This window comes from Ornithorhynchus anatinus, chromosome 2, assembly GCF_004115215.2.
Source record: "Ornithorhynchus anatinus isolate Pmale09 chromosome 2, mOrnAna1.pri.v4, whole genome shotgun sequence".
Lineage (NCBI taxonomy): Eukaryota > Metazoa > Chordata > Mammalia > Monotremata > Ornithorhynchidae > Ornithorhynchus > Ornithorhynchus anatinus.
This window is the reverse complement of record NC_041729.1, coordinates 24,814,393-24,841,657: the sequence shown is the minus strand read 5'-3', so window position 1 is coordinate 24,841,657 and position 27,265 is coordinate 24,814,393. Positions and strand designations below refer to the sequence as shown.

Sequence of the window (27,265 nt, the reverse complement as noted above, 5' to 3'; positions counted from 1 at the left end):
ACCCATGTCCGTCCATCCCCATTAGACCGTAACAGAGCAGGTCTGTTGAGAGCAGGGACCCTGTCTTCACTGAGATTCGATGTTCCCTGCTTGCTGCTGCTGGAACAACTACGGTAATTCACTGTACAGAAATAAGGTAGGAGGTGACGGTTCCCGCAGCCTGAGGCTGCTGGAAGTACACAAACGAATGATAATTTTAGGAAAACACCTTCATGGCCCATGAGTATTGAAGTGCATGATGAAGGGAGAAGCAGTGTGGCGAAGTGGATGGAGCATTAGGTCTGGGCGTTTGAAGGACCTGGGTTCCTCCCCCGGCTTCCTCACTTCTCTATTGTGTGATCTTGGACAAGTCACTTCAGTTCTCTGTGCCTTAGTCACCTCCATCTGTAGAAGGGTGATTAAGACCGGGAGCCCCATGTGGAACACGGTGTGTCCAATCTCGATTAACTGGTTATCTACTCCAGTGCTCAAGTTTACTGCGCGGAAGGAGGCAATGGTAAACCATTTCCACATTTTTACCAAGAAAATACTGTGGATCCATTACCAGTACGACTGCAGATGGAGGTGGGGAGTTCCGGGAAAGATGTGTCCACGGCATCGCTATGGGTCGGGGATGACTCGACGGCATAAGACAAGACTCCTGCACTTAGTACAGTGCCTGGCACTTAGGAAGCGCTCAACGAATACCAAAAATAATAATAATAATCAAGTAGTTTATGGGGTGGGGTAGGGAGAATATGCGATGAGAAAGAAATCAAAACAAGGATGTAAATCCTTTGGGAACACATATTTAGGAATGTGCTCGGTAACGCATGAATGCTGGCAAAGATTTGTAGGCACCTGAACACAAAGTTCTTATTTGCTGACATAACACTGAAACTCTAACAAAACTGGCAGGGGGGGTGTTCATTCAGACATGCAGAAAAGCCAATCAAAATCGAATTCTTCATTCTAACTCTGATCACAAGTCTTCCGTGGATGGTGCAAGAAAGACTATTGGCAGCCCTTAAGCCCTGAGGAAAAATATCCCTTGGGAGGCCATTCTGGTCAAACTGCCCACATGTTCACCTGTCTGCTTGGGGAAAAAGCCTTCAAATAGGTTTGAGGAAATCGCCTGAGTGGTTTCCAGCCCGTTCTCCTCCCTTACTTCAAAAGGTGGGAGGGAGGGGGAACGCTGGGGAAAGCCAAATCAGCAACAAATCCCACCCTCATGCCCCGTAACAAAGTCAAGAGCCCAGGATAAAAAAGGAAGTGTCCCTCTCCCCGTGGACCCCACACCAAATCTTCCAAAGCCCCACAGATCTCCTCTCTAGAAACTCAGGATTATTAGTTTAGGAGGAGGTCTAGGTAGGCGCCAAGGCGGCTCCAGCTGGTTTGATATTGGCCGGACTAGACGGTGAGCTCGTCCTCTACACTGTAAGCTCCTTGTGGGCAGAGAACGGGCCTATCAACTCTGTTATCTTGTACTCTCCTGAGCATTTAGTATGGTGCTCTGCACACGGTGTTCAGTAATTACCACTGATTTATTAACTTGGGCTGGCAAGCAGTTCTGTGCAGGTCCCTAAGCCCTCCTTTCCTCTTCTCCCACACCCTTGTGCATCACCCTGACTTGCTCCCTTTATTCATTCCCTCCTCCCAGCCTATTCATTCAATCATATTTACTGAATGCTTATTATGTGCAGAGCACCGTACTAGGCACTTGGGAGAGTACAACAGACATGATTCCTGCCCACGATGAGCTCACAGCACTTATGTACATATCTGTAATTTATCGATATTAATGTCTGTCTCCCCATCTAGACTGTAAGCTCGTTGTGGGCAGGGAATGTGTCTGTTTATTGTTGTGTTGTATTCTCCCAGATGCTTAGTATAGTGCTGTGCACACAGTAAGTGCTCAATAAATATGACCGACTAATCAGGCTATAGTCCTGTCTGGGTGAGGGAATCTCTGTTTTCATTAGTCAATGTGGCCCACGTGTGATCCTGGACTTGGGCTCTCAGAGAGAGTTCAGTTCTCGTTAGCCGCAGGGATAATGATAATAATTGTGGTATTTGTTACGCGCTTACTATGTGCCAGGCACTGTACTAAGCACTATGCTCTCAGGGAGGTGGAGTGGGGCTCGGGTGCATTCCCGCCAACCCGAGACATGTCCTGTCGGCCTGCCTGTCCGGGTTTTGACTCCCGTGAGACTTCCTCAGCAAGGAGGAACTGTGATGACCTATTAACTGCAGCCCAATGGGCATCGGGCTTTCAGCCGACCCTAAGTTTTCACAGGAAGCAGCAGAACGGCAGCAGAAGCCGGGGGAAGTGCAACGCAGAAAGCCAGGGGTCGACAATTGCGCCCAAATCGCCAAGGGAGGGCCCGGGTCTCCGCTCTCTCCCATAGTCACGGATCGCAGGCTCCGTGCCTGGGCCGTAAACCGAAACCTGGAACCGAGGGAAGGGAGGCAGCAGAGGAAGGCGTGGCTGAACTGACTTCCAAGCACCAGGGCTAAGCTTCCCCAAGGGGGCTAAAATCCCTCAGGCTGCCCAAGTGCCCCCACCCTGGCTGGTGGCTAGTTCACATTCAGTTAGCTGGCCGTAGCCACCAGTCTTGAAAAGAGCAGGACCTGACTCTGGAGTCAAAGGTCGGTACTTGCAGGACAAGAGTCCCCGGTTCAACCCTCCTGCCATTGGCCAACCCAACTGCCGGGGGAAGACTTGTTTACCTCTTCAGAGCTGGTGTTCCACATCCTTCCAGAGGGACCAACGCTCACAATCACAACAGCTGCCAGTCACAATCCCTCCATGGAAACTCTGTTCCCTAAAGGGGCCAAAATAGCAAACCCAATGCCCGGTTGGCCATGAGATCGGAGGTCTCGGGGAGCTAATAATAATGATAATGAGCTTACAGCCTAGAGGAGGAGACAGACATCGTTATAAATAACCGATGCACCTGACCAGGTACATCAACAAATTCAGAATAAACTGAATAGCTACGTAGGACTCTTCTTTGGCTGTGGCAAAATCAGGAAATTACAGGTCGATTCCTGACCGGAAGCCAGCCCTTTCCCAGGATGACATTTTCCAGGAGTCGATCACTGAGTCTCTCGCTCATCCCCGAGCCAAGAGAAGAATGAGTTATTCTTCACAGGGACAGAAAACGACTGCTTAATCAGAAGCACTTGTTCAGGCGACTGGTCCGAATTTCAGGCAGTTGAAAAGCGGGCCGGTCTTGGAGCCCCGGGAATAAGATCACAAACATGCTTTTTTTCCTCCCCAGGAACTCGGGGTAATGAGCTTTCATCTTGATGAGCACAGAGTTCCCTACTTCAGCAAGCTAAGTGCTGAGATGGGTTATTGCTTCCCCGCTTAGAGACGTCTGGAAAGCCTAGGAAGGCCAACCACGGCTTTAACAACTCTGTTTCATTTAATAAAAACGTCCTGGCTGTCGACCAAGCCCATTCGATATTAATATTCTTTTGCTTGGCTGGAAATACAAACTGCCAGCGCTGTCATAAGAAAAAACAAAAACGACTGAAGGGTTTGTTTAATTCCATCAAGTCTGCAAGCTGTTTTGGGACCTCTTGTGGAGATGCCAGTCGCTTGTGTGTCCCTGCAGCTTCTGTGCATCCAAACATCCACCTCTGGTTTCCCTCCCTGTTTCCTCCCTGGTTCTCTGGATTGTCTGGAGGGGAAGGGTCTCCGCTGTTCCCTTTTCATCCACAATCACCCACCTCCTCTCCAGTGGGACTCTAGCACTTCCCTTTGGAAAGTCCAATGCAACCCAGTTGTGTCCTAAAAGAGTAACTGAGGTGGAAGAACAGCAAGTTCAAAAGCAACGGAGGAAAAGATTAAGGCTTTCCCAGAGACTACAGGGCCTCGAGTATAAGCTTCTTGTGGGCAGGAATCGGGTCAACCAACTCTATCCTATTGTCCTTTCCCAAGCGCTTACTATAGCAGTCTGGACACAGGATGTGCTCAATAAATACCACTGATTTGACTGCTACCTTCCTCTAATGATGGAGCTCTCTAACAGAAGCAGGCACGCATTTTGCTGGGGTGTCAGCAGTAGCAGTAATAGTGGCATTTACTGAGCACCCAACCAGTTTGGTGCACTGTACCAGATGCCCGAGAAATACAGATTACAAAGTGACACGTTCCCTGCCCACAAGCTTACACTAAACCAGAGAAACCAAAATATTTATAAGTAGTTCTAGGTAAATGGGTACTAAGTTGGGTATAAATTCATTCATAAGTATCAGTCCTTTCTGACCTGCTGAGGCGGCCGATGGTAACTACTTTTCCAAAGAATTTTCCATTGCAGTTCAGTCCAGAACCCACGGGCCGAACTTCCCGTTTTCCTTTTCAGTCTTTTCTCCTTTTTTCCCTCTTTCAATCTCTCTTTACCTTCACAGTGTCTTTCAAGTCCCTAATTTTACCTTCCATTTTGAACCCCCACCAACATTCCTGCTTCTTTCAGATTATTCTCTTCCCTGGAACCGTGCTTTCCTTCAGTCCCAGCAGCAGTTTGTGTTCTTTGTGTTTTTAATGATTCATTGAGCCCTTACATGTACCTCGTGCTGAAAATGTTCCCAAGTTGAACCCCTGCAAGAGCCTATGTGGAGAAAACCTTCCCTCAGCTCCATGGCCTTCAGGGTATCCTGCTGACTACCAAGGCACATCTTTAGAGCTTTGCCTTTAATCGGAGATTAGGTTCATCACTTTTTTCATGGAAGAAGCCAAGATCTAAGAAGATAGGGCACCCAGGGGATATCCAGGCATGCTTCCTTTCGGGATTGCAATCTGTGTGGGCCACACCCTGAGGTTTGATTAAAGAGAGTGCCTCCATGGACGTCCTGCCATTAAATAGCGAATTGTTTCAAAAACCAGAATTTACCTCTCTTTGGGAATCGAAAGTCTGGGAAGTGGGGGGTGGCTAATCCACTGGGGAAGTAATGTACTCTCCCAAGTAATTAGTACAGTGCTCCGCACCTAGTAAACATTCAATAAATACCACTGGTAATGATGAAGGGTCTCGGGCTCTTCAGATGGTTTAAATCAGGTATGTCAGACTGGTGTCCAGGGACTGATGAGGACGGTCTCAGCAGGGAAACAGGAAACAGGTCATCTATCATATCACCGACCACTCGCCCACGTCCCGCCTCTTAGCCTGGAACTCCCTCCTTCCTCATATTCAACAATTACTCTCCCCCGCTTCAGAGCACATTTCCTCCAAGAGGCCTTCCCTGACTAAGCATCATTTCCTTTTATCCCATTCCCTTCTATGTCACCCTGACTTGCTCCCTTTATTCATAGTCCCTTGACCCAGCCTCAAAGAACTTATGTGTATATCTGTAATTTATTTCTTTATAGTAACGTCTGTCTCCCCTTCTACACTGTAAACTTGCTGTGGGCAGGGAATGTGTCTGTTTATTATTGAACTGTACTCTCCCAAGCACTTTAATACAATGCTCTGCATACAGAAAAGTAAATACAATTAACTGACTGCCTGACTGAGAGGAAGACAAGCAAGTCTGCCCCTTGCCCATTTGGCTCCATGCTTCACGCTGCTGCTGGCCTTCACCATGGCTGCTCTCTGGGGCTTGAGGATCTAGGGACCCCTCGCCATGCAGACCCTCCCCAGCCTTGCTAGACCCCCAGTAGCGATGGGAGCCACTCACTCTCCAACCCAAATGAGGGGTCGTGATCCTCTCTCTTCTGCTGCTAAATCCACTAATGTCCTCTCTGGGAGAAACCATCTAGGTAAAAGTAAGTGTTGGTAGAGTGAGAGGGTGTGAATCTTCGTCCATTCCCATTCTTCGGTCTCCGTCTCCTTTCTGTCTCTCTCTTGCTCCTTCTTCTGCCTTCTTTTCCCAATAAACATTGGCTTGTCATCCTTCCTGCAAGGCTTCCTGCAGGGCTTCCTGCAAGCCCTGCTCACTTACAGAATATCTGCAAGAAAATAGCCACAGAGCCTCTTCTGCCATGACTTGGGAAGCAGTGTGGCCTAGCAGAGCATGGCCCTGGGAGTCAAAGACCTGGGTTCTAATTCAGGCGCCGCCACTTGTCTGCTGTGTGACTCTGGGCAAGTAATTTCACTTCTCTGTGCCTCGGTTACCTCATCTGTACAATGGAGATTGTCTGTGAGCCTTACGTGGAACACGGACTACTTCCAACCTGATTAGCTTGTGATAATAATGACAATAATAATGGTATTTGTTAAATGCTCACTATGTGCCAGGCACCGTATTAAGCACTGGGGTGGATAAAAGCAAATCGGGTTGGACACAGTTCCTGCCCCATGTGGGGCTCACACCCTAGACCCCCATTTTATAGATAAGGTAACTGAAGAACAGAGAAGTTACGCAACTTGCCAAGGTCAAACAGCAGACAAGCGGCAGAGCCGGAATTTGAATCCATAACTTTCTGATTTCCAGGCCCGTGTTCTATCCACTACGCCCGCTGCTTCCCACTGCACCATTTTGTATCTACCCCAGTGCTGAGAATGGTCCCTGGCATATAGTAAGCGTTTAATTACCATTGGGAAAAAAAAACCTTAGCAACTGAGTTCCCGAAGAATCTCACATTTGTGAAAACTTGAGCTGTGACCCAATTCTCTTTCTTGTGAGGAAGAGGCTGTGTCCTCGCGAGGCCAGTGTTATAGAAATCTTGTGCTGTATGACTTGTGGTGTCCGATGCCAAGCGCGGATACCATCTCTTCCGATGCCAAGGTACAATGTGCCCACAAAGGCTCTCGCTGTCGGATGCAACTTCCCTAATTCTAAAGCAATGTCCGAGTCAAAAAGCGGAACCAGATTGCATATTCGGCATGGGAGACCTGAGCGCTCAAGCTGCGTCCAACACTGCATGCATGAGTAAAAGCGTTTTCCCCACCACCTTATTGCCCTGAATCGAGACAGATCCGCGTTGTCAGAAAAATGTTCTCCGATCCCACGATAGGGCCCAAATCTGGGAATGAAGCTCTCTTCTCCAATTTCCTTTCCTTTTGTCTTATTTCATAACATTAGGTTGCTCATAATTACCCAAATCATTTCTGGTAGCATTTTTAAGGTGTGGCATACAAATGGATGTAAATCTGAGTAAGCAGTCCATCCACAGGAATCAGAGGCAGTTACTGAAAGCTAAATGCTTGGGAGAATACAATACGACAGGATTAGTAGACACGTTCCCTGCCGATAATAAGATCACAGTCTAGAGGCGTGACTCTGACAAGCCTGCCTTACATTATTGTTACAGTTCAGACTGACAGAGGAGGCTCACTCTCCACAGGAAGAATACAAAAGGGGCATGGAGAGAAATTCAGGACAATACACATCTGCGCTTTAAAAGACAGGGTCAGCGTGAAGCCAAGGTATCCGATCCTCCATCAGGGAATAATGATATGACCACACTGAGTTATCGCATTCCATTCACATGTGATAAGGAAAAGAGAGGAAAAAAGAAAGGGAGAATCAGAGAGTAAAAGTCGATCTACATTTTTCGATTTTTTTTTTTTTTACAGTACTTGTTAAGTGCTTACTCTGAGCCAGGCACTTCATTAAGCACTGGGGTAGATACTATTTAATTATTTTGGACACAGTCCATGCTGCAAATGGGGCTCCCACTCTTAATCCCCATTTTACAGATGAGATAACTGAGGTACAGAAGTGCAGTAACTTGCCCAGGGTCATACAGCAATCGATCGTATTTATTGCGCACTTACTATACGCAGAGCACTGTACTAAGAGTTTGGGAGAGTTCAAGAGAACTAGCAGAAACGTTCCCCACCCATAACGAGTTTAGAGTCTAGAGGGGTGGTGGAGTTGGGATTAGAGCCCAGGTTCTTCTGATTCCCAGGCCCGGGCTCCAACCATTAGACCACCCTGCTCGTCTACTCTCTATAGAGCGTCCTTTGGGCTTTCTCTGTGAGCAGGCCTCATATGGCCAAGCAACAGTGGACAGTGAGGAGCAGGTCAAATCAATCCTCCATCCCTAAATGAAGTTAGGATAAAAGACATTTGATGCCAGGCCTTAGGACCGCTTCCACCTCCTTGTCCCCGTGAGCCTCCCGAGTGAAAGATTAGGTCATCGCCATGGGGGCTTTTTACTGGATCATCTTTTCCCTTCTTCCCTGAAACTGCCAAAGTGTGTGTCTACGGCTGGGAGGGATGAGGGGGGCGGAGAGGGGCGTTTTCTTGTCGAAAGACTAAAATGACCTCCCAAGAGCGTCGTACGGTACTTTGCACACAGTAAGCGCTCCACAGATACAATCGAATGAATGAGAAATGAGGACATATTTATTTAACCTGGGAGTCTGAAAGGACTGCTCCGTTGGTATTTTCCACCCCACGTTTTAGATGGGACTGCAGCAACCATTCCTTTCTCATTAACATAACTGCTTCAAATTTTGCTGAATGGAGCCTTTATATTTTCGCTCAGAGGGAGAACAAAGCTGGAAGGGAAAGGAGGGGGCAGAAAGCCCAGAATGACCACTTCTCTGCAGAAGGAGTTTTAGCCCTTTTGGGAATGTACCGCCTCCCGAAATTTTATTGCAAGTCTGGACAGAGAACAAGGCCCCGGGGGAGCAGAGCTGAGCTGCAGAGCTGCAGAGCCAGTCCTGATGAAATAGTAGGGAAACCAGACATCCACAGATCGGGATTCCCGTAAGGACCCGTAGGCTAATCATACTTCTTATAAAGACCCCAACCGGCAGAACCAGCTGCCCAACATCTTCCAAGCACTTAGTAATGAAAATAATAATAATGATGTCTTTTAAGCGCTTCTATGTGCCAAGCACTGTTCTAAACACTGGGGTAGAGACGAGGTAATCAGGTTGTCCCCCGTGGGGGTCACAGTCTTAACCACCGTTTTCCGGATGAGGTAACTGAGGCACAGAGAAGTTAAGTGGCTTGCTCAAGGTCACAGAGCCGACGGGTGGAGGAGCCGAGATTAGAACCCACGTCCTCTGACATCCAAGCCCGTGATCTTTCCACTAAGCCACGCTGCTTCTCTACAGTGCTCTGCACACAGTAAGCACTCAAGAAGTACCACTGACTGACTGATGGATTTGCAGAATTCTCAGAGCTCTAATCAGGCTCTCAGGGGGGTGGTCTAAGGCGAGAACTTTCAAGAGTTGCAAGAGGGAATCTCTATGGTGAGGCAAAATGGGAAGCAGCGTGGCCTAGTCAGTCGGTCGTATTTATTGAGTCCTTACTCTGTGTGGAGCACTGTACTAAGCGCTGGGAGGGGGAGACAAATAAAGGGAGCAAGTCAGGGTGGCACAGGTGGGAGTGGGAGAAGGGGAAAGGAGGGCTTAATCAGGGAAGGCATCTTGGAGGAGGTGTGCCTTCAATAAGACTTTGAAAGGGGGAGAAGAATGTTTGACCTGGGTTCCCTCTAGACTCTAAGTTCACAGTGGGTAGGGGATGTGTCTGTTATATTGTTGCGTGATACTCTCCCAAGTGCTTAGTATAATGCTCTGCACACAGTAAACAAGCAATAAATAATGATTGATTGAGTCTGATTCCAGCTCTGCCACTTGCCTGCAGTGTGACCTGGGGCAAGTCACTTCATTTATCTGTGCCTCAGTTTCCTCAACCGCAAAAAGGGGACTCAATCCCTGTTCTCCCTCCTGCTTGACTGTGAGCCCCACATGGGCTAGGGACTGTGTCTGACCTGATTGACTAGTATCTTCCCCAGTGCTCAGAATAGAGCTTGAACCACAGTAAGTGCTTAACAAAGACCATTAGGAGGTATACAAAATTAAAAAGTGGGATTTACTGAGTTACTCTCAATGGATCGCTCAATTAATGCTATTTATTGAGCATTTACTAAGTGCAGAACTCTGTACTAAAGCGCTTGGGAGAGTAGAACACAATACACTGGCAGATGCATTTGAGATCTTATTTGATCCAAGCTATTCAGCCAGACCACCTGATGCAGTACAGTTTAAGGGACATATAACAAAGCATCACCCACCAATAACTACTCCCAAGTGCTTAGTACAGTGCTTGGCACAAAGTAAGCACTTAATAAATATGACTGACTGAATGAATGCTCATTTATCTACCTTCTGCTGAACACAATCAAAAATATGCATGTGCCAGTCAATCTATGGTATTTATTGAGCAATAACTGTGTGCGGAGCACTATTCTGAGCACTTGGGGAGTTCAATTCAACAGAGTTGGTAGCCATATTCCCTGCCCACAATGGGCTTTCAGTCCAGAGGGAGCTTAGTGTCTGAAATCAATCAACGAGTGATATGTGATATTTATTGAGCACTTACTGTGTGCAAAGGGCTGTACTAAGTACCCGGGAGAGTATAACAGTTTGAAGACAAGTTCCCTGCCCACAACAAGCTTACAGTCTGAGATGACACGTCACTCTAATTATGCTAAGCAATTTTGATTGAACTTGACAAACAGCTGGTCTATTGACTTGGCTGAAAATATCTTCTCCAGCTTCTGGCTGGTGTTGGAACTACCCCCTTAAAAGTTTATCATACGGTCTGAACACTTTCCCCCTTATCAGGAATATGACATAGCTTCAACAGATAATAGGATGTCTCAATTACATATTTGACACTAATATCCGGGACAAATGTCAACCTCCTCGGTGAACCTCGATCTCGTTTATCTCACTGCTGACCTCTTGCCCACTTCTGCCTCTGGCCTGGAACACCCTCCCTCCTCAAAACCCACGGACAATGACTCTCCCTGCTTTCGAAGCCTTACTGAAGGCCCATCTCTTCCAAGAGGCCTTCCCTGACTAAACCCTCATTTCCTCTTTCCCCACTCCCTTCTGCCTTGCCCTGATTTGCTCCCTTTATGCAATGCCCCCTCAGCACTCATGTACATATCCATAATTTATTTATTTATATTAATGCCTGTCTCCCCTTTTAGATTCATTGTGGACAGGGACTATGTCTACCAACTCTGTTTTACTGTACTCTCCCAGGTGCTTAGTTAAGTGCTCTGTACCCAGTAAGTGCTCAATAAATGCAACTGATGGATTGATGAATATAACTTTAATATTTTAAACTGTCTCGATTCGTTTCTCAAGCTGTCTTCCCAGTTTCTTTGATCTTTCGGGTATCCAGTGTCTGTTATCTTCACTCACAATACTGTCATTACTACTAGAGTTTTCAATCCCACTCCAGTATTCCTCAGATCTGTGAAATCCAAGCCATTCGTTTGAACTCGTAGAGGCTGGCCAAATCTTGCTCCTTCTGTAGGTCTGTCTTTTCCGCTTTAGCTTCAAATTATCTACTCGCTACTTCCTACATAATCACACCTTCCTCCTCTAGGTGTTTCCTACTGACCAAGCAACTGTGAGCTTGTTGTGGACAGGGAATATGTCTGTCAACTCTGTTGTGCTGTACTGTCCCAAGCACTTAGTACAGTGCTCCGCACACAGGAAGCGCTCACTTTCTGAAAAGTTTGATGAGCAATTGATTAAAATATGCATTTCTCCACCAACACAAGTCGATCCCTATCTTACCCTGCATGCGCTCTCCAAACTATCTGATTTCTAACCTCTGAAGATTGGTTAGACAAATGCTTAGATTTTTGACATCTCTAATTCTCAAAATTCTATATATTCCTATTAGTTTGTGGGCCTTACATAAATTCTCTCACCCTTCTACTACATTTTTCCCCAAGCGGCCCTCAAATGTTCACACTAACATGTTTAACTTGAGATTTGTCAGGACCAATACCCAGCTACTTTTGAAGAGTACCTCATGTTTTGCACAAAATGTATTAATAAATTCCTGATAGGATGGCACGGTCGCCCATGGGGCACAACCCAAATACATTTCAATTCTTTTTTTTTCCCTCCACTGTAATCTTGAAAAATGGTGGCTTTAGAAGAGTAATTAGTAAGATTAACCTACATACCATGATGCTTTGGAGGTAGTTGGGAATAACCCAGGGGCCTTGAGGTTGTTACTGCCCCTCTGATCCAGGAAACACTCCCCATCAACCACAAAATTCTATTTAAGCCATCATATGATGAATTATGTACATGGCTATTAACAAACAACGTCCCTCAGGTGCTACTAACAAGTCAGACCTCTAATACGGTTCCTAAATCGTCCAACATCAGTTGCATCCACTGAGCTAAGGGTGAGAAAACTTGGGTAATAATGTTGGTATTTGTTAAGCACTTACTATGTGCCAAGCACTGTTCTAAGCGCTGGGGTAGACACAGGAGAATCAGGTTGTCCCACGTGGGGCTCACAGTCTTAATCCCCATTTTACAGATGAAGTAACTGAGGCACCGAGAAGTTAAGTGACTTGCCCAAAGTCACACAGCTGACAAGTGGCCGAGCCAGGATTCGAACCCATGACCTCTGACTCCAAAGCCCGTGCTCTTTCCACTGAGCCACGCTACTTCTCTAATGGAAATGGTCACACAGGAGGTATATCTTCCCTTCATACAAAGTGGGATGGAAAAATGCTAACGGACTCATAAAATGAGAGAGATTTCCAAGGGAAAGAGCAGAGATTTGTAGCTCAAAAAGGAAAGCAGAATCATAAGTACGGATATCACTAAAACATTCCCCAGCTCTTGGCCTTGACAGACTCTCCAAATTCTGAGTTCCCAGCACTTTTTGGGCACTTAATCAATTAATCAGTGGTATTTATTGAGCACTTACTGTGTGCAGAACACTGCTTATTTATTTATATTAATGTCTGTCTCCCCCTCTAGTCTGTAAGCTCGTTGTGGGCAGGGAATGTGTCTGTGCACTGGTATATGGTACTCTCCCAAGTGCTTAGTACAATGCTTTGCACAGAGTAAGCACTCAATAAATGCAACTGAATGAATGAATGAATGTTCCAAGCACTCGGAAGAGTACAAAAGCATTGGCAGGAACGTTCCCTGCCCACCAGGAGTTTACTGACTAGAAGGGAGACAGACAACTTACTCACTGTAGCTTGATCTCGCCTATCTCACTGCCCACCCCTTGCCTTGATATAAGACAGATAATCACCCTCCCCTCCTTCTACGTCCACCTAAAATCTCATCTCCATGAAGTCTTCCCCAACTACGTCCTCATTTCCCCTACTTCCTATCTCTTCTGCATCACCTATGCCCTTGAACCTGTACCCTTTAAGCATTTGCTATTCATCCTTAATGGCCACATTTAAGAACCACAAAACCTGCCGGGGCAAGCAGAGGGAAACTCCCTAAGGATGGCTTCATCCACAGCTTCCAGGAGCAGCCTTCTCTACCTCTCTGAGTGGCACTGCATTGGGAAGAGGCGTCAAACCCTGCCTGCTGCAAACTGGTGGCATTCCTTGCCTCTCTGGGCAACACAAACTTTTCAACTGACTCTTTCTGAAGGATTTCCTCCCCTTTTGAAAACAAAAATGCCTTTTCCCCCAACACCCTTCTTCCTCTAATGAGAGCTGGGGGTCAAGGAGAGCTGACAGTCAAACCCGCCCCAACCAGGGCCCTGCAGTCTCTCCTTCCTCAGTCCGGAGCGGGCCCTATAATGGAGGTTGAGGGCAGACAAGCACCACGATCACCTACCCTGAGAAAGATTCGCACCTCATCCCTGACTGTACTGCTGAGCGGCCCAGAGGTGAAAAGAGCAGAGCAAGGACAGAAGCGTGATTCAGAGTCACTTGGCATGAAACACAATCATTCCGCTAAATCTTTCCAGGCTGTGATGCTGCCTTCTGTACAAAGACTTATGAGAGGGGAAGAGAGAGGGAGAAGAGAGAGACTGCATGCATGTGTGTGTCTGTGTGTGTAGAGAGATAGAGATACCTGCTTAGCTGGCTGATGTGATCTTTTCCACCTATAATTCTCCAGGGTACTAAATATTAGTAGTAGTAATAATAATACAATAACAATAATGAAATAATACCAATAAAATAATAACAACAACTGTGGTATTTGTTAAGCTCTTACTACATGCCAGGCACCGTACTAAGCGCTGGGGTGGATACGAGCAAATCAGGTTGGACATAGTCCCTGTCCTACGTGGCGCTGACAGTCTTAATCCCCATTTTACAGACGAAGCAACTGAGGTGCAGAAATTGAAGTGACATGTCCAAGGACACACAACGGACAAGTGGCGGAGCTGGGATTAGAAACCAGATCCTTCTGACTCCCAGGCCTGTGCTCTAGCCACTAGGCTCCACTGCTTCTCAATCTAAATGTCACGTGCCGAAGAATCCGCCATGAATGCTGCTAGATGCTGCTGCTCCTGCCATAATTTTCCCATGGGTCATCCTCCTGGCCCAAACATTATAGCAACTGGACCCTTTCAGCCCTCTCCCACCACACAATCCTCTTCCCTTCCTGGAACCCAATCACCTCCCCAAATCCCATCAACCCTCCTTAGAGATCCGACGACGACCAACATCCCCCACCACTTCCCTGTTGCAGGGAAATTGAGAACTGTTTCTGAGCCCCCAATACTCGGGGACTAGCGCCGGCGACAGAAGGGAGACACAGAGGCAGAGACTTTATTTACCTCATCGTCCTTCCACTCTGAGAAATCGATCTTGAAGGACGGAAGGGAGAACTGTTGGCTCACGCCTCTCTTATAATGCACCGTCTCCGACTGCAGAGAAGGGTTCTTTGTGCTGTATCTGGAGTGGGAGGGGAAAGAGAGAGAGAGAAAAGTCAAACTTGACTGTTACAGGTGACGACCGGGCCCGGTTCTCAGGCATCCGGAGCTGTCGGCTTTCCAGGAATCCCCAAAAGAGGGTCGGAGAGGGCCGGCCGTCGCTCCCCCCACCTTTTGGAGACAAAGGGGAGAAAGAAAGGAGCCCATGCCAAGGCCCGGCGTGCCCAGGAGGTGTAGAAATAGAAGTATCTGACAGTCAGCCAGTCAGTCAAATGTATTTACTGAGCGCTTACTGTGTGCAGAGCAATAAGCGCTTGGGCGAGTACAATACAGAGCCTGTTCAAAAGCCTGCTTGCTTGAAAGGGATTTCCAAGTCCTTTGAATTGTGTCTGTATAAGCATTTCTCAAATCTGCATATAAATTAAGCACCATCCTTGGCCCTTTGAAATGAATCTGTTCTCCAAGATGTCATTTCCGGGTTGTTTCTCTGCTCCCTTCTCCCTCACGTTCTCCCTTCAGCGCCCTGCTCCTGCTGGGCACCATTTTACGTGGGGACAGCGCTTCTCTGAAGTGACCCAGCACTGTTTCTGTTCCTGCACACATGAGTATCCAACCCAGAAGGTGTAAGGGCTGGAATTTCACTTTGGGGTGTGGGGAGGGTGGTGGAGGAAGACACCACAGGGCAGGAACCAACAGGCTGCAGATAACACAACAGGGAAATTAGGCTTCTAGTCGCCATGAAATGGGCCACCACCCACATTCTGTAAACACCTGCTTATCGTGGTCAGGGAATGTGTCTTTTTATTGTTATATTGTACTCTCCCAAGCGCTTAGTACAGTGTTCTGCACACAGTAAGCTCTCAATAAATATGACTGAATGAATGAATCCTCTAAACTGTCAGCTTGTTGTGGGCAGGGAATGTTTTAGATTGCACTCTGCCAAGCACTTAGTACAGTGCTTTGCACACGGTGAGGGGTCAACAAATACAGCTGATTGATTGATCTGGCCAGAGCTCAGCAATTGGGCTCTCAAGCCTAGGCCTGCCCCATCACCCAGCCTCATGCCCAGTGGACAGAACCACACACGTGTCCCAGCATATGGGATTGTCACTGTGGGGAGAAGGTCTTCTAGTCTCTAAACGTCAAATCCCAGTGGCGTCCAAAGACCGCCATACTGCCAACTTCTCACCCACATCCTGCCTCTGTTCTGGAACGCCCTCCCTCCTCATATCTGACAGACATTTACTCTACCCACTTTCAAAGCCCTATTGAAGGCACATCTCCTCCAAGAGGCCTTCCCTGACTAAGCCCTCCTTTTCTCTTCTCCCACCCCCTTCTGCATCTCCCTGACTTGCTCCCTTTACTCGTCCCCCCGTCAGCCCTACAGCACTTATGTACTTACCTGTGATTTATTTCTTTATATTAATATCTGTCTCCCCCTCTAGACTGTAAACTTGGTGTGGGCAGGGAATGTATCTGTTATAATACTGTACTCTCCCAAGTGTTTAGTACAGTCTTTGCACACAGTATGCGCTCAATAAATACGACTGACTGATTGACCAGTCCCTAAATGTCGAGTCTCAGCAGCACCCAGTGTCCACCACACTTGCAGAGACACGGTGGGGTAGAAACAACAAACTGTGTGGGACAACAAAGGTGAGCAAGACCTACTCTGAGCCTTCAGCAGCAGAAAATGACAACCTTACCCCACCCGGATCAACCTGGCCCGCAGACTCAATCAAACTAAGGCCTGTGGTTAGAAGTGAATTGTATATTGTATGGTTCTTTACCAAGTTCATAGTATAGTGCTCTGTACACAGTTAGCACTTTATAAATACGACTGTATAAATGCACTGAATCCATTCAGAATGAAGAGTAACTAAGGAAAAGGCCTACAAACTTCCAGATAAACTCAACACTGCAGAAAAGTTGAAAAAAAACAAAAACAACGGGGTCGGCATGTGGCTTTCCACAGATGTAAAATGGCGGCTGGGTCTGGCGGGTCTGTCGACTGGCTAGATCGCTAGAGGTCCCACCCTACCCCCCGCCTCCGCCCACCCCACCAGGAGCAGTGGCGGCGGCTCGGCCACGACGGTCTCCCTGCGGCTCTTTGGCCGGACGCGCTTCAACAACGAATTCCAAGACTCCACAAGTCTGGAATCAATAGACTGGGAACAACAGCTGAATTCATTGGATTCATTCTACGGAAGAAGCCGTAAATGGGATTTTCAAATCTGTGCTTCTGAGAAAGCCATGTGATTTATCAGGTGGCCACCGCAGTTGCCAGCTCTGAAGCCAATTCTTCCCAGATACCACCAGAGTCAATTATTCTCATTACTATTATTAATATATTATTACTACAGTAGTGGTATTTCTTAAGCACTTATGTGCCAAGCACTATACTAAGCATTGGGGTGGACACAAGATAATCAGGTCCCACTCTAGGCTATAAGGTCGCTGTGGTCAGGGAATGTGCCCCTTATTCTGTGTTGTATTCTCCCAAGCGCTCAGTACAGTGCTCTGCACACAGTAAGAGCTCAATAAATACAATTGACTGACTGAGGCTCACGGTCCAAGTAGGAGGAGAATAGATACTGAAATCCCCATTTTGCAGATGAGGGAAGAGGCACCGAGAATTAAGTGACTCGCCCAAGGTCACACGGCAGACAAGTGACGGAGCCGGAATTAGAACCTGGTCAATCATAACGACTGAGTGCTTCCTGCATGTAGAGCACTGTATTAAGGCTTGGGAGAGTATAATATTATAACAGACATATTCCCTGCCCACAACAAGCTTACAGTCTAGAGGACCCAGGTCCTCAGACTCCCAGACCCCTGCTCCTTCCACTAGGCCATGCTGCTTTTGCCAGGAGATCCTAGCCTGGAAGAATCAAGTTGTAAAAGCTCCCACATGTGGAATCTTTAGAGAGGTGGATCGCTGAGCCTGGGGCCTTAGAGGCACCCCTAAATCCATCTTCTGTGTTTTCACTGCTTCTTCTCCATCAATAAGACTGAGTAATTCTATCAAATTGAGAATAAGTTCTGTTTCAATATTGCATTTTGAATAAATATTATTTTTCCAATTAAACATGGGCCAGGAATTCTCCAATTTCAACGGTCAGCTTACGTTTTCAAAAACAACTTAGTCAAAAATCGTCTCCCGAAGCTATGATATTCAAAATCAACTCTGCAAAGTCAACAAATAAAAGTCAAGAGAGACAGTCTTGATTTTTCTTTCCTGTGTCTTACTTTGCGAGGTTGAGTGATTTCTCTATCGGAAAAAAGCCACTGAGAGGGGAAGGGAATCCCTGGCACAGATGCCCCTGGGGCAGGTGTGGGTGATAGAGAGGTCCCAGATTTCTGGTCTTCCCCAGGCCGGACCTACGCAGTGTTTTAGAGCAGACTTCCCGGCCTCTTTTGCGAGGGACCAACCTCCCAAATGAGCTGATGAGAAGTTCACCCACCAATCCAAATGGAAAGAAAACGCTTCCCTGATTTACTCGGATTGTTAGTTTTTACTTGCCAACTTCCTCCCAGTGTACACGAGAAGGAAATGACCAGACACATTCACACCAAATAAAATCCAAGTACTATTCAGTGCTTTTGGAAATGAATTCTGAGGACAAATGCAACCTTTCGAACAGGTTCTCTGGTGTGTGAGATAAGAGTCCTCTCATGGTCTTCCAGGAGCCTAGTACGGTGCTTTGCATATTGTAAGTGCTCAATAAATATGACAATGAATGAATCAATGACATGCATGCTCTTTATAGCCAGCTTCAATAACCAAGACAACAGTGCTTCCTCAAGGGAACTGGAATGTAGAATCACTTAGATTAGCACTGATGGGAGCTCGGAATTGGTTACTGGAGGTTGAAACAGTGGAGAACTGCCAACTCAAAGGGAAGATGGAAATCATCACCACCTCCATTACCTCCAGAATATAATTTGTCTATGGGGCAATCTGTCTGTGGGGCAAAGCGGGGAGGGGAGAAGCCAAAAGTGAAATGAGTAAGAGGCAGGCTCCATTTCCCATCTGGCCCCAGGCCCAAGGCCTGTTGGGACTCCCATCACCCCTTCCAGGTTTTGGGGTGAGGAGCTCACGGCCAGCCTATCTTCAGGATTGGGCACCAGGTCCTCTCCAAGAGCTTGGTGGGAGTTCTAGAGGAAGCTGAGATATTTTATTTTGTTTTAACGGTATTTGTTAAGTGCTTACTATGCACCAGGCACTGTTCTGAGCGCTGGGGTAGATACAAATTAGCAAGGTTGGACAAAGTCCATATCCCATATGGGGTTCACAGTCTTAATCCCCATTTTACGGATGAGGTACCTGAGACCCAGAAGTGACTTGCCCAAGGTCACCCAGAGGACAAGCGGCAAAGCCAGGATTGGAACCCAGATCCTTCTGACTCCCAGGCCAGTGCTCTCTCCAATCGAGTTCTGGGGCCCAGGTTGGGATTAGGGAGGGAGAGGCAGCGGGGAGGTTTCCCCAACCTTGCTGAACGGGCTCTAAAGAAAGGTTTATTGTGCCCTGACCAGGGTGGGCAGGGGGCTTTTCTCTCCCCCTTCAAAATCTGAGCAGGCTTCCCTCCACCTTCTCTTCGAGGCCCGGCACAGAGGTCGACAGAGCCACAGGCTTGCGTCAACGCCGGCTTCAGGATGCGAGTCGGAGTGAGACAAGGACGGCTTTTAAAGACTGTGAAATTCATTCCCATCACAGAAAGAGCACAATTAAAGTGTCGACGAGCTGGAAGAATAATACAACCATTTTTTTTCCCAGTTTTCCTTTTTCTCTTTTGTTTCCTTCATACAAACCGAGACCCAAAAGTGACTCACACTGCCATCCCACTCATGAACTCCTCCATCGCCTGGCAGTAGATGGTGATAGCCACACGGGCATCGGCATCAAAAGTAAATTCCAAACTGTACATGACTCTGGCCTTGCCGTTCTCCTCGGTGGGGCTGTCGGCGTCATCTTTGTACCTGCGCACATGAGGAAAAAGGCATCAGCCCATCATCATCGATGCACATGAGGAAAAAGACGTCAGCCCATCATCATCGATGGTATTTATTCATCATCAGTGGTATTTACTGAGCGCAGGGCACTATACTATGTGTTTGGGAGATTGTCAGCACCTCATAGGCAAGGAACATGTAATTTGCTTCCGTTGTACTTTCCCCAATATTGTCCTTGACTCTAGACTGAAAGCTCCTGGTGGAGAGGGAACTTGGCTACCTACTCTATTGCATTATACACTTCTAAGTGCTTAGTACAGTGCTTTGCACACAGGCAGCGCTCAGTAAATACCTTTGATGATGATGACTGATCTCTGCCTGCTGTGTGACCTTGGGCAAGTCACTTCAGTTCCCTGTATCTCCGTTCCCTCATCTGCAAAATGGGGATTCAATACCTGTTCCCACTTCTGCTTAGACTGTGAGTCCCATGTGAGACCTGGCAATCTACCTCAGGATTTAGAACAGTGCTTGGCCCTTAAGTAAAGCACTGAATGAATGCCACGATTATCATTATTACCATTGTAATCTCTCTTAGTCTGTCACCAAATCCTGTCAGTTCTAACTTCACGACATCTCTAGAATCCGCCCTGTCCTCTCCATCCAAACTGCAACCATGGCGATCCAAGCACTTTTCCTATCCCACCTGACTACTGCATCAGCGACCTTGCTGACCTGCCTGTCTCCAGTCTCCCCTCTCCAGTCCATACTTAAGTCTGCTGCCTGTATCATTTTTCTAAAAAAAAAATAAAATAAACAACCAAAGTTCACCTCTCCTCTCATCAGGCCCACGGCTGACCATCTATCTCTGCATCAAATGGAAAGCCTTTACCATTGGCTTTAAGGCCATCAATAATAATAATTATGGCATTTGTTAAGCGCTTACTATGTGCAAAGCACTGCTCTAAGCACTGGAGAGGATACAGGTGATCAGGTTGCCCAAGTGGGGCTCACAGTCTTAATCCCCATTTTACAGATGAGTTAAGGCACAGAAAGGTTAAGTGACTTGCCCAAAGTCACAAAGCTGACTAGCGGCTGAGCCGGGATTTGAACCCATGACCTCTGACTCCCAAGCCCGTACTTTTTCCACTGAGCCATGCTTCTTAATCTATCAGTTCTCTCCCTCTACTTTACCTCAGTGATCTCTTTCTACGACCCAACCTGCACACACCTACTTACTGTACCTTAATCTTGTCTGTCTCGCTGCCAACCCCTTGTCCATACTCTCCCTTTGGCCTGGAACTCCCTCTAGACTGTAAGCTCGTTGTGAGCAGGGATTCTCTCTGCTAATTCTGTTGTACTGTACTCTCCCAGTTTAGTATAGTGCTCTGCACATAGTAAGCGCTCAACAAACACCACTGAACGACTGATAGGGTGCATAGCCCTCCGTAGTGCCCGACTGATAACGAAACCAAACACAGCTCTCCTCACCACAACACCTTGCTACACTAATCATCTTGCTAAATCTAAGCCTATCAGGTTTGGGACTAGCCCAAGATAAGGCTAAGGAAACCAAGATCAAGTCCTTATTTTCCAATGCTCAACCTCCAATTTTCCATCAGTTGTGGACTTTAAGTCACCTCTGACTTTAAACATGAATAAAGTTCACATCAATTACCAAAAGGAAAAAGCCCACTTATGCTTTTTACCTCTGTGCCTTCTCTCCTACTAACCCGTTCTCTTGGAAAGTCTTTCATTTAAAAAAAAAAAATCAAATTACCCCCATTGAAAGAGCTCTCTAATTCCCTATGAAAAATAAACTCCAGCTAAACTGTAAGCTACCTAAGGGAAGGTTTGATTTTTTTTTAATGGTATTTAACCACTTACTATGTATCTTACACTTACTGCTGGGATAGATATAAATCAATCATATCTGATATAGTCCCCGTCCCACATGGGAGTCACAGTCTAAATAGGAGGAAAACCAGGCGACTCCCCATTTTACAGATGAGGAAACTGAGGCACAGAAGTTAAGTGACTTGCCCAAGATCACACAGCAGACGTGTCAGAGTGAAGATTAGCACTTGGGTCCTCTGACTCCAAAGCCCGTATTCTTTCTACGAGGTCGTGCTGTTTCCCAGGTATTATGACTTACTCTATTGTACTCTCCCTCATACTTATTTACATGCTCTACACAGAACAGACATTCAATAAATACTACTGATTGATTCACCATACCATATTTATCAGAATCCAAAGATGCACTAGACAGTAAGAACCATGAAGATTTTGAAAGAAAAAATTTTGGTGATTTCCTAAATTTTTCTTTTCAAAAATGTTTTTCTTGCTTTAGCTTACTTTTTTATGCTGTTAAGTGCTTACTGTGTGTTAAACATTGCTCTAAGCACCAGGATAGGTAGAAGTTAATTAGGTCAGATACAATCCCTGTCCCGCCTGGGGCTCCCAGTCTAAGGAAGAGGGAGAATGGGTAATCTCATTTTACAGTTGAGGAAACTGAGGCACAGACAAGTTAAATGACTTACCCCCAGGTCAGATAGCAAGCAACTGGCAGATCCAGAATTAGAACCCAGGTCTTCCTGTCTCCTAGGCCCATGCTCTCTCCACTAGGCCATGCTGCTTCTCTTTGTAACCCCACTTCCTTGTTAATACTTTTTCTCTTCTTAATTTTTTCTCTTCTTAATCCTTCCCTTTTTCAACTCCTGATTCCCCATTAATACTTTTATGCATAGAGAATAGAGCACAGGCCTGGAAGCCAGAGGGTCATGAGTTCTAATCCCAGCCCCGCCACTTGTCTGCTGTGTGACCTTGGGCAAGTCACTTCACTTCTCTGGGCGTCAGTTCCCTCATTTGTAAAATGGAGATTGAGACAGTGAGCCCCACATGGGACAGGGACTGTGTCCAACTCTATTTGCTTGTATCTGCCCCACCACTTAGTACAGTGCCTGGCATATAGTAAGCACTTAAAAAAAGCCGTGATTATTATTATTACTATTACCCTGAGCAATATGGTCTACGAAATTAATTATTCCTTCCAAGATGGTGGTATTGGATTATAAAACATTGGGAATTTCCTTTGGAATAATTTCACAAGGAGTTTGAATGCAACTTTCCTAAAGCAGGAACTGTGACGGTCTTAGTTTACTCGAGTCTACTGGAAGGATTGCTGACGCTCCTGACCCGAATGTGCGGGTGTCAATATTGGGGAGGGGAGAAGATGTGGAGTCGCTGCTTTCCTCTCCCAAGAAGGAAATGGAGTAGAATTAATTGTAAGTGATTCTGAGCTCATGCTTAGCACACTGAGCAGGCCACTGCTGGTCAGTTGAGTCATTCCACAGTCAAAAACACAGTTTGTCACTTTTCAGAGATTACCTCACCAGCCGGAGGGAGTCTTTGCGGATATTCACCAAACTTCTCAGTGTTTTCACAGGCTCGTGAGGGGCGGGTGTGACATAAGGAAACTAGAACAAAAGATCGGCATCAGTTCAGTATAGTACAGTGCTCGAGTGCTTAGTTCAGTGCTCTGCCAGGGCAGGCGCTCAATAAATACCGCTGTCGACTAGAGAGAGGATGAGGCTGAGAAAACACTCTTCTACCACCCACACGGTATCAAAAAACTCACAGGACAAAAATCAACGAAATTCAGGCAGTGCTCAATTATGCCACTCTAGCCCAGAATTAAAGCATCTATTCACACACTGCACCATCTATCAATAGCTTCTAAATTGGATGAGGATACAGCCAACATTCTGAGCTGCTGTTGTGAGTTTGTCACTCAGCAACAGAAGTAGTGTGGTCTAGTGGAAAGAGCCAAGGCCTGGGAGTCAGAGGACCTGGGTTCTAATCCTGACTCCACCGCTTTGTCAGTTGTGTGACCTTGGGCAAGTCGCTTGGACTTCTCTATGCTTCAGTTGCTACATCTGTCAACTGGGGATTAAGACTGTGAGCTCTATTTGGGACAGGACTGTGTCCAACCTAATTTTCCTGTATCTACCTCAGTGCTTAGTATAGGGCCTCATTTTTTAAATTTAAAAAAATTAAAAAAAAAATAGGCTGGAAGTAAAGCAGCCATTGAAGGGGAGTCCCAAAGACATTCTCTCTCTCTCTCACTTTTTTTATGGTATTTGTGTAGCTCAGCTCCAGTGATGGGGAGACAGACAGAGTTAGCAAATATGCACATATGCACAAGTGCTGAGGACCGCCAGGTAAGTGAATAAATATATAAGTGCAAGACATGGATGAGGGGATGCTGATTACTTGGGGAAGACTTGTTAGAGGAGGTGGGATTTTAGGAGGGTGTTGGGGGAGGAAGTTCCAGACCCTGGGGAAAAAGTGGGGAAGGGTTGAGAGGTAAGGGGACAGTAGAATACCAGGAGGGACACAGAGAGTGAGCAGGGGAATAATGGGTGAAATTAGGTGGTGAGAACCGATGGAAACAACGTATTTTTTAATGGTATTTGTTAAGAGCTTACTATGCGACAGGCACTGTACTAAGCACTGGGGTAGATATAAGCACATGGGACTCACAGTCTTAATCCCCATTTTACAGATGAGGGAACTGAGGTATGCTACACACCAGATCTGTTTCTCATCCATGTATTCTTCCCCGGTACTTGGTGCAGTGATTTGGCCACAGAAAGCACTTAATAAATGCTATTCTCCTATTGCGCCAAGTAGGTGCTCAATAAATACCACTTCTACCATTGCAACTAACATCACCACCTCTTCCCACACAACAAGCGGAGGGAGAGAGTGACAGTTCACAGTACTTTTTGGTGACTTGGATCACCCACAGACTTTGAAATTTCACAGCTTTCCAGGCTCTCTCTGACCTCAGACGAAAAAATCTATCATAAAAGATCCTCACAGGAAATAATCTGCAACGGGGACATTCCAATGTTTAGCCATGTTCAACAATTCCATAAGAAAATTATTCCTTCAACCTTTTTGATATCCCTCGGGCTGCAATATAAATCCGTTTCTTCTAGTTTGTCCTCTGTAGAAACAAAGACTAGTCATTAACTTCTGTATAAACTTTTCTAGAGTACACAAATATTTTGAAATTACGCTTTGACCTTCTCTTCTCTTAATAATAATAATTATGGTATTCATTAAACGTTTGCTCTATGCCTAAGCACTAGGTAGGCACAAATGATCAGTTAAGAGACATACAGAGCTCACAATCTAAGAGACCGGGCTTCATTTTACAGGTGAGGAAACTGAGGCCCAGAGAGATGAAGCGATTAGCCCAGGGCCAGTGACAGAGTTGCGAATAGAACTCGGGCTTCCTGACTCCAAATCCCGTGCCCTTTCCACTACACCACACTGCTTCCCGTTCTTTTCCTTTCTTTATGAAGTCTCAAGTGCTCCTCTCTATGATGAAGACAAAACTGGACAAATCCAGAAGTAGTATGATCTAGTGAATAGAGCAGGGGCCTCAGTCAGAAGGACCTGGGTTCTAATCCCGGCTGCCTGCTGGGTGACCTTAGGCGAGTCACTTCTCGTCTCTGTACCTCGGTTCCCTCTTCTGTAAAATGGAGATTAAGACTGTGAGCCTCATGTGGGAGAGGGACTGAGTTCAACCTGATTAACTTCCATCTACCCCAGTGCTATGTGCCTGGCACTGTACTAAGTGTTGGGGTGGATACAAGTGAATCGGGTTGAATGCAGTCCCAGTCCCACATGGGGCTCACAGGTTTAATCCCCACTTTACAAATAGGTAACTGAGGCACAGAGAAGCTAAGCGACTTGCCCAAGGTCACCCAGGAGACAAGTGGTAGTGCCAGATTAGGACTCAGATCCTACGACTCCCAGGCCCGTGTCTTTCCACTAGACCTCGCTGCTTCGGTTCACGCCAACAACCCTGTTCTGTTTTTTCATGTCATTCCAATATCGTCCTTGCCCGTAAAATGTCAGCCTGCATTTGTAAACTGCATTTACTATCCTTCATGTTAACAGCCAGACATTGCCATGTAATAGGAGTACAAGACGCAGCAGGGCGTAGTGGAGAGAGAACAGGCCTGGGAGTCAGCAGGTTATGGATTCTAATCCCGGCTCTGCCACTCGTCTGCTGGGTGACACTGGGCAAGTCACTTCACTTCTCTGGGCCTCAATTACCTCATCTGTAAACTGGGACTGAGACAGTGAGCCCCACATGGGACGGGGACTGAGTCCAACCCCATTTGCTTGTATCCAATGCTTAGTACAGTGCCTGGCACAAAGTAAGTGCTTAACAAATACCATGATTATTATTAGTAGTAGTAACAGCAGCATTTATTTAGTGCCTGCCCAATGCAGTGCCCTGTACTAGGCAGTGACAAGTTCCCTGCCCACAGGAAGCTCACGTTCTACCGGGGGATAAAAACAAAAACATTTACAACCAGATGGCCAAACTAAGTAATGTGAGCAGACATAGCTACATGAGGACTATGGGGAATGTAAGCTCATTGAGGTCAGGGAACGTTTCTATTGCCTCTACTGTTCTGTACTTTCCCAAGCCCTTAGAACAGTACGTCGTATAGAGTAAGTGCTCAATAAATACCACTGATTGAGGATGTAAATATGTTCCTAAGTGCTAGAAGTGGCTAAAGGAATAATATGGTTCAGGATGCCAGGGAGCATTTCACTTCACTGACTTTCTTCTCTTCATCTCTGGACCACTTCTCCAAGGTGCCAATGTTATTTTGAATGCTGACTTACAGTCTGCTTCTCCCTGCAGCTCTTGTCAAACGGTATTTAATAAACATAGCTTCTACCCCACTTTTTTATGGTATTTGTGAAGTATTTACTATGTTTCAGGAACATAGTACAGTGATTGCCACACAATAAGTGCTTAAATACCTCAGTTGTTATCATTATTATTATGTTGACTTTTTTTCGAGCCAATATTACACTGCTGTTCAATTTGTGGTCGACCTTGGTGCCTAGGTCTTTTTCTGCTACTCATAACGGTACTTGTTAAATGCTTACTATGTGCCAAGCACTGTACTAAGCGCTGAGGTAGACACGAGACAATTAGGTTGGACACAGTTCAGGTCCCACATGGAGCGCACGGTATTAATTAATCCCCATTTTACAGATGAGGTAACTGAGGCCCAGAGAAGTGAAGTGACTTGTCCAAGGTCACAGGGCAGACAAGAGGCGGAGCCGGCATTAAAACCCAGGTCCTTCTGACTCACAGGCCCGTGGTCTAGGCTGCACTGCTTCATGTTTAATTAATGACTACAAAATCTTAAGGTACCCAGAACTGACTCCTGGAGAACACCATTTATTTCCTCCCCAGATTGACCTTGATCCATTAATAATCACTCTTGGAATAGAATCCTACATCCAAGTGTGTCGGTTTATTGACCAGGATGCCAGACAGGAAATAATTAAAAATTCAACTCACTGTATCACTTTCATTCAGTGTACCGAGCTTGTCACTCCACCTCAGAAAGGGGGTGAGACTACAGTGATGGCTCTTTTTCTTTATACTCTAGAAACTCACTCTCTTAAAGGGCATAAAAGCTGAGGTGGAGATTGCTCTAGACTTCCTGCTGGCCAGGCAAACAAAAATAACAATGTGGCCTACTGGAAAGAGCCAGAGGACCAGGGCTCTAATAATGACTCTGCCACTGCCCTGCTGGGTGACCTTGGACAAGTCATTTAACTTCTCATCGGTAAAATGAGGATTCAATGCTTGCTCTCCCTTTCCCTTACACTGTGAACCCCATGTGAGACAGGAACT

General features: G+C 46.4%; 1 protein-coding gene across 4 annotated transcripts in view; it reads right to left on the bottom strand.

Annotated features, from left to right (window-relative positions):
• Positions 1–27,265, bottom strand: part of MGRN1 (mahogunin ring finger 1) — a 118,247-nt gene that overhangs the window by 54,225 nt on the left and 36,757 nt on the right. For all 4 annotated transcript variants that reach the window (XM_029055181.2, XM_029055182.2, XM_029055192.2 and 1 more), the window contains exons 3-5: positions 22,909–22,997; positions 19,402–19,548; positions 14,473–14,590 (exon numbers count right to left, since the gene is read on the bottom strand). In XM_029055181.2, the coding sequence (XP_028911014.1) occupies positions 14,473–14,590; positions 19,402–19,548; positions 22,909–22,997 (354 nt within the window). The remainder of the gene's footprint in view (positions 1–14,472; positions 14,591–19,401; positions 19,549–22,908; positions 22,998–27,265) is intronic.